Source organism: Hippopotamus amphibius, chromosome 1 (genome assembly GCF_030028045.1).
Source record: "Hippopotamus amphibius kiboko isolate mHipAmp2 chromosome 1, mHipAmp2.hap2, whole genome shotgun sequence".
NCBI lineage: Eukaryota > Metazoa > Chordata > Mammalia > Artiodactyla > Hippopotamidae > Hippopotamus > Hippopotamus amphibius.
Genome location: NC_080186.1, coordinates 21971117 through 21978736, shown reverse-complemented (window position 1 = coordinate 21978736; position 7620 = coordinate 21971117). Strand labels below are relative to the sequence as shown.

The 7620-nt window shown below is 44.6% G+C and overlaps 1 protein-coding gene across 2 annotated transcripts; it reads right to left on the bottom strand.

Moving 5' to 3' along the window:
• Positions 1–4594: 4594 nt before the first annotated feature.
• Positions 4595–6638, bottom strand: ATP5IF1 (ATP synthase inhibitory factor subunit 1). 2 transcript variants are annotated; one of them, XM_057745776.1, is made up of 3 exons: positions 6487–6638; positions 6301–6392; positions 4595–4857 (listed from the first exon to the last, which is right to left on the bottom strand). In XM_057745776.1, the coding sequence occupies exons 1-3, from the start codon at positions 6571–6573 to the stop codon at positions 4713–4715; spliced, it is 324 nt and encodes a 107-aa protein (XP_057601759.1). In that variant the 5' UTR covers positions 6574–6638; the 3' UTR covers positions 4595–4712. The 2 variants fall into 2 exon arrangements, with proteins under 2 accessions (XP_057601759.1, XP_057601765.1); XM_057745782.1 differs by having other exon boundaries at positions 6301–6389.
• Positions 6639–7620: the final 982 nt, after the last annotated feature.

The following is a 7620-nucleotide window of genomic DNA, read 5'->3' as shown; positions in this document are numbered from 1 at the left end:
ACACAAAATGTCACATATTGTATGATTCTATTTGCATGTAACATTCAGAATAGGCAAGTCTATGGAGACAGAAAGCAGACCAGTGGTTGCCAGGGGCTGGATGGAGGGGGAAATGGAGAGTGACAGCTTAATGGGTATGGAATTTCCTTTTGGGTGATGAAAATGTCTCTAACTAAATAGAGGCACTGTTTGCACAACATTGTGAATATACTAAATGCCACTGAATTTTACACTTTAAGTGGTTAATGATTAATTTTATGTTATGTGAATTTTGCCTGTAGTTAATAAAAGAATGATGAACAAGGAGGAACCTGTGGCATCTGCTAATTGTGAGGTTGTGTTGGACAGCACCAGTGTGTGAAGTGTTGGCGTACATCTCCTTGTACTTTGTTCCTTTGCCTGCTCCCAAGCTTTTTGTTCCTTTCCAGTGTTTGAGGTTAAAGATTCCTCCAAGTAGGGTATAAGTGGTTTAAGTGTTTTCTGCTCTAATAAAGGACTGTAGCTAAAAAGAAGAAGGAAAGGAGCAGAGGAGGGAGAGAGGTTGGAAAGAAAGAAGAAGGAAGGACGGAGGAGTGGGACACAGTGATTGATTCAGCTTACAAGTGGTCAACTCAGCCCTGGGAAGATTCAAAGAACTTACCACACTACCTCCTCCTCCCTCATTGTTCCCTCCATGCTCCAGATAGAAAGGCTGAACTATTGTCAATTCCCCAGGAACCAAGGGTCTCTCTCAAAGCCAGGCTTCTTCAGATGCTGTCACTCTGTCTTGAATGCCATCCTCTCCTGCTTACCTGGCTGCTGTTATGCCTCTTCCACCATGTGCTCCAGGCTGGGTAGAGTGCCTGTCCCATGTCCTCTCCCAACCCTCTAACCTCACCCCCATTAGAACTACATTGTTGTTTAACCACTTGTCTTTGCCAATATACTGTAGGTTCTATGCAGATAGAAGCTGGAATGACTTTGTAGTTGTATTCCCAGTGCATACTAAGTGCCCAGCATGCAATACAGTAAGTGTGATTTTTAATGCATACAGTTTAGAAATCTGAAAATGGACTACATAGGATATGCAGCAATGCATATTCAAGAACAGTGGAATAACCCAGTGTCATCCCTACTTGTCCAGGGCTAACCTGTCCCACATTGAGGAGGGAGCTAACAGGTGGCTGAACCACTGCACTGAAACTGCAAGTTAAGATTGTGGGAGTAGGAGTTCTGAAGTAAAGTCTGTGCTCAGCACAAACCTGGTTGTGTAACCTTGAGAAAGTTATTCACAAGTCCCTGCTTGTGTTATTTTGGTTATAAAATTAAGCTAATAGTAAGAACCTATTTACCAGAAATATCATGAGATTTACTGAGCAAATTATAAAGTGCTCCATAAATATAAATTGTTGTGCAATTGTTATGTAATCTCATTGTGTAAAGTTCCATAGAAATCTTTTTTTTTAAAGCACCCCAATGTTTCTGACACAGATGGTTAGAAAGCTGCTTAAACAGATCTGCTCCTGCAGTTCTCCAAGCTCCTCTGGTCCCTGCCTTTCCTGAGTTTTGTTTGTTCAGGTCTCGAGATTCTATGAGACAATAGTTCTTCCAGTAAATTACTGTTTTTCTCCTCAAGTCAGCCAGTGCTAGTTTCTGTTACTTGTAAACAAAAAGTGTTTTAACTAATGCAATAACCAGTGTAGCATTTTTCAAATTGTATTCTGTGGAATGCTATGTTCTAAAATGATAATATGTTTTGTGCAAGAATAATTCTTAATACATTAAAAAATTTAAGTCTTGGGACTTCCCTGGTGGTGCAGTAGTTAAGAATCTGCTTGCCAATGCAGGGGACATGGGTTCAGTCTCTGGCTGGGGAAGATTCCACGTGCCACGGAGCAACTAAGCCTGTGCGTCACAACTACTGAGCCCACAAGATGCAATTACTGAAGCCTGTGTGCCTAGAGCCCATGCTCTGCAACAAGAGAAGCCACGGCAATGAGAAGCCCGCACACTGCAACGAAGAGTAGCCCTGTTCCTGGCAACTAGAGAAAGACCACACGCAGCAACAAAGACCCAAAGCAGCCAAAAATAAAATGAAATGAAATAAAATAAAATAATAATAATAAAATTGTTTAAAAAAATTTAAGCCTTCAAATAGCATTCACATTAAGAACTATATATTGGGACTTCCCTGGTAGTACAGTGGTTAAGACTCCACGCTCACAATGCAGGGGGCCCAGGTTCAATCCCTGGGCAGGGAACTAGACCCCGCATGCATGCTGCAATTAAGAGTTCGCATGCCCACACTAAAGATCCTGTGTGCCACAACGGAGATCCTGAAGCTCCTATGTGCCACAATGAAGACCTGGTGCAGCCAAAAACAATAAAAATAAAAGAACTGTATTAAACATATATATTCTTATTACATTTAATAATCTGCCTTTATGGAAGTGTCCTGTTCTCAAGAATGCCAGCAAATTTCATAAGAAACTACTTGTAGTACAGTGGTCCTCAAACTTCAGGGCACATCAGGATCACCTGAGGGAGCTTGTTAAATGATATTGCTGGGTCCCACCCTCAGTTTCAGCAGGTCCACGATGGGGCCTGAGAATTTGCATTTCTAACAAGTTCCCAGGTGATGCTGCTGCTGCTGGCTTGTGGTTACTATAAGAAACCCTGCTGTAGTACTTTCCAAATTCTGAGAACCACCTGGGGGTGCTTCTGAGTCTCTGGTAAATCTTATGACCTGTGTTGTGTCTGTAGTTACTGGTTCATATCACGTAAATTATCTTAGGATTTTAACATATATTTGTTAAAAAAAATTAAAATATTTTGAATCGTAGTTATATCTTGCTTTTATTATAGCGTGATCAAAAAATTAACCCCAGGTATGTCCTAGCAAAAAGACCATGAGTTACCAATTTTCATAAAGCTCAGGTAGTCTTTTTCTTTTTTAAAATATTTGTTTATTTATTTTGGCTGCGCTGGGTCTTAGTTGCGGCATGCATGCAGGACCTATTCCCCCACCAGGGATCAAACCCAGGTTCCCTGCTTTGGGAGCGCAGAGTCTTATGCACTGGACCACCAAGGAAGTCCCATAAAGCTCAGGTAGTCTTAAATTAGGCTGCTCCAAAAGACTCTTCATTTAAACTTTTAAGAATTCAAACTCATGATTCCCTCATCTTCACTTTAAAGGTCCAACTTTTTGTTTGTTTGATGCAATCATCATTAGACTGATTTTTATTTAAGATATAGGACAAGAGAAAATGGTACACCACTATTGAGGATCAGCTCAGGAACATCACTCCTAATAAGGAAATTATTGATTACAGGAAGTCACAAAAACACTATCATCTTCAGTCTTAAGAGGTGGTTGGTTTGTTTGCTTTTTTTGGCCAAGTGGCTTGTGGGATCTTAGTTCCCCAACCAGGGATCGAACTCAGGCCCATGGCAGTGAAAGCACGGAGTCCTAACCACTAGACTGCCAGGGAATTCCCAAACTTAAGAGATTTTGTATGCCTTCCTACTGGTCACAAAAATGTAAAATGGAAGATGTTACTTGTTCCTCAACCAGTTTTTAAACTTTTCAAATTTTGTAGTGTTCTAAAATTTTAAAAAAGTATATGACTTAATATGACCATTTCTTATACTTCATCTTTGAGGCCATTTTATTGCTGGCCACTAGAATCTCAGCACTCATACCTCAAGAGTACCTATAAATAAACCTTCCATCAGCAGCATCATGGACAAGTTCTGGAAACTGCCATCAAGTGTCTGGTCTGCAAGGGCAGGGTCAATGACTTGTCCAAGCTGCTATCACTCAGTGGCCCTAAAGGCTTTTGTGTAATAGGGTCTTGTGTGTGTGTGTGTGTGTGTGTGCGCGTGCGCAATAGGGTCTTATAGCAAATGACATCACAATTCTGGGACAAATGATCTACTACTGAACTGGAGAATTGAAAATGTCTTGCCCATAGCCCACATGTCACTTGAAGTTTTGTCTTTTTGTCTAGAGGAATTACACAGCTAGTTTGTATAATAATTTAGCTAAAGAAAGCCTTAAAGTCTAATTTGAATCAAGAGCATACTCAGCAAAGCAAGACATAACCTAAGAAATAATTCTAAGATTTGATCAGAAGTCAAAACACCTGGATGCCAAGGCAACATATGATTTCTAATTCCAGCCTTCTAACCTGCAACAGGATAATTAGAACAAGGATAACTAGTTCTTATATGAGTTGTCCAATCCATTTATAAATGCAAAATGGTGTTATTACTGACGGTGCCTTGAATTACACCTTTTTAAGCAATCACTCCTGTTTTCCAGGCTGCTCTTGACCTTGGATTGAGGTTTATCCCTGAAGAGGCTTTCTCTGAACATCTCTTGACTAGTGACCGACAGGGAAAGGGGCCTTCCCATTCTCCGTGTCACACTGGTCTCCCCCCAGGTTGCACAGCACTTATCACACTGTGCTTTGTCTCCAAGTTCCCTACTGTAGGTACCCTGTCTGATTCATTTTACACTTGATCTTAGCCAAAAGGCCGAGAAGCGATCTGTCTGATTCATTTTAGCGGCGCATCCCCCAACCCTACTTCAGATAGAAGGCATTAGACACAGTTCACTGATAACAATTTATTATAATTTGTTGGAAGCACACAGATAGATATTAATTAAACCAGAATTATGTCTACATAGAAGTGGGCATAGTAGCCATGCTATGGGGAACTGTGTGCACTTAATCATCATCATTTTTCAGTTTCTTGATTGACTGCTTGTGTCGCTCAATATCTTTCTGCAGACGCTCAATCTCCTTCACATGATGAGAGATCTCATTTTCATGGTGTTTCTTCAAGGCTGCCAGCTGTTCTTTAGCACGAGCTCTACAAGGACACAGTGGTTTAATCCCTATACTTTACCCCAAAAAAGATCTATAAGCAAAACCTGAAATACCTCTGGCAAAGAACAGGAGTCCCAATCCCATGGGAGTCTGGCTGGTCATCCTCTTCTACCCTCTCAAGCCCCATCTTAAGAATACTCCCTCTTAAGATGTATCATTTTTAGGAGATGACCAAAATGATTCCATTTTCCTGGTGCTAATGCCTGAAATTACACCGCTAATGAGGGATTCCTTTCAGATTCAGTAGAAAACTCCAGAGAGGTGTGATGTAAGTCCCTAACTGGGGGACTTACTGGAGGAACAACCCATAGAACAGAATCCCTTTTCGGGGGGAAAAGACCAAAAGGGGGGGGGGGATATACAAAGGGGTATAATTATAGGACAAATGTGTCCTATCCCAGTTTATCTAGGGCTTTCTTTGCCTTAGAACTGCAAGGCCCACTGTAAAGGCCAAAGTGAAGGGGGAAAAAAAAAGCAGTCTCTTGTAGTACTTGGCAGTCCAATTTAGGTCTCAAGAAGGGATAATTCAAACGTTGGTTTGGCCACATATGGGCTCTGTTTTCCATAACTGTAAAATGCAGGAGGCCAATTAGATGGTCTCTAAGCGCTGCACTTGTGTCTCTAGTATGGCAGGTGCCATGGTGATAATTCTTAACAGTGAGCAAGAGAGGGTAGATGAGAAAAGACAGGCCAAGAAGCAGCAGAAACTGGATTAGTTCTACACTGCTCCCCACTGTGGACAGAAGTCACTGTAAGATAACTCGAGGTTGGTAAAGCGGAGAGATAGGCCCTGCCCACTCCATACTCCTAAACGCTGGGCTGGGCAAAGCAGGCTGAGTCGCCAAGAAGTGCGGGAGCGGGTTCCAATCACGAGCAGCTGCCACATGCTCCTACGACCCACTCGCTGAGGCGAGCTGGAGAGGCGTGGGGGTCTAGAAATGGCTGAGAGGGTCTGAAGGGTCAGGGAATCCATTCGTGCGGGGCTAGCAAAGCTAAGGCCTGGGGTGATGGGTGGGTGAGGACCGAGGGAGTCAGGCTCACGGGGTCTGCAGGTACTGGAACCGTTGGATTTAGAGACTCTGGGAGGAATCTGGGGGACGTTTCGCATGATGAGGGGAGAACTCCACAGAGGGGAATGGTAAATGATTCAAGGAGAGATGAGCCGTGGTTTGCGAGTTCTGAAGCCCCGCAGGTGGAAATGGCTTGGGTGTGCGGGCCTTGGGATTCGGCAGCGCACGGGAAACCATATGGGCGGCGACCGTCGGGCCCTCAGATGTTGGGTGTAATGGGTTCAGGGGTCGGGGAGTTCTATTGGGGGATGGGGCGCCCCAGGACGCCACGGCGGGATGGGTGGGGCGACTGACAGTTGAAGGACTGGAAGGCCGTGAGAGATCTAGGGCTGGACTCGGGGTCCCGTGGGCCTCACCGGAAGTATCGCTCCTCCTCGGCCTGCTCTTTTTTTCCGAAGGCTCCACCGGCGTCCCGAACCGCTCCCGCACTGGAGCGGACAGGATCCTGCTGCGGAGAGAGACGGGGGCATTGGTAAAGGTGTGGGCGGCAGAGATGCGATCCGCGCTCAGGGCTGGGGCGGCGGGCACCGCCGCCGGCGTACCGGTTCCGAGCCGAAGCCCCGGCCTTGCACGGCCCAGACGCTCCACACGCCGAACCTCGTCCGCGCGGCCAACGCCGTGGCTGCCATTGCTGTCGGTGCAGCCCTCCTCCAGTGACCTGAGGCGCAGCTTCTTCGTGGGCGCTAACGGCGCTGCTGGCCAGGCAGCCAATCGTTTTGTTGGAGAGGCGGGATGAACCTGGGAGTAGCGAATCATGAGAGGGAGAGGCGGGGTTCCTGTAGCTTGCGGCGAATCCTGACCGAGAGGCGGACCTATTCTTAGCCAACCCCTCGCAAGGGCTCCAGGGTCAAAGGACTGGAGAAAAATAATGGAGATGGAGAAAAGCTGGAACAGAGGCACAGGAACCAAGATTTCGGTTCTCGGATCTATCAGAATTAGGCGTGGTGTCCACCCCCACCTCACGATTCCAATCCTAAAGTTGTTGTTATTCAACACCCAAAGGAAGCCTTCCCTTTTTTGGACTACTAGCATCAATAGGATGGGTAATAAGGGGGTGGGGGTGGGCGGCTCTGTCCAGGATGCCCTGACTTGGTCACTTAAGGTTGTGGGGGAAAAATTTTTTTTTAAATGTATGTGTATATGGTCAATGTTCTTTTTTTGCATTTACATTTTACTCTCAAGTCTGAGCATAAACGTCAGCTCAGAGAAAACTTCTCTGGCCTCCTTCGTCATTCTATCGTAGCTCCCTGTTTTGTTCTTTCTCAGTCTTCTTGCATCTTTGAGCTTATGAAGTTGTTAGGACCTTGATCAATCAAGTAGGCATTGAATTAATATTTGCAAAATGCATTGATATGTTATCAAGTGGGCTTGATAACAGGACTTTTGGCAATGTGGTGCAATGAAGTGGAAAAGAGCATAGGTAGGAATCTAGGGAAGACTTTGCCTTGACCTTCCTTTAGCCACCTAACAAATGTGAACAAGATAATAGTAGTTTATAGGCTTTGCCTAGGTCATCTTCTCCCTCTGGGGCGACTTTTTTTTCTCCTTTAGTTGAGAGGGTTGGGTCAGATCTTACTCATCATTATAAAAATACCTTCCTTGCTTTCCATGAAATTGTTGAACTGTTTTTATTGATCATCTTTTGGTTGGAAAAATACCAGCGCTGGTTTGTATTA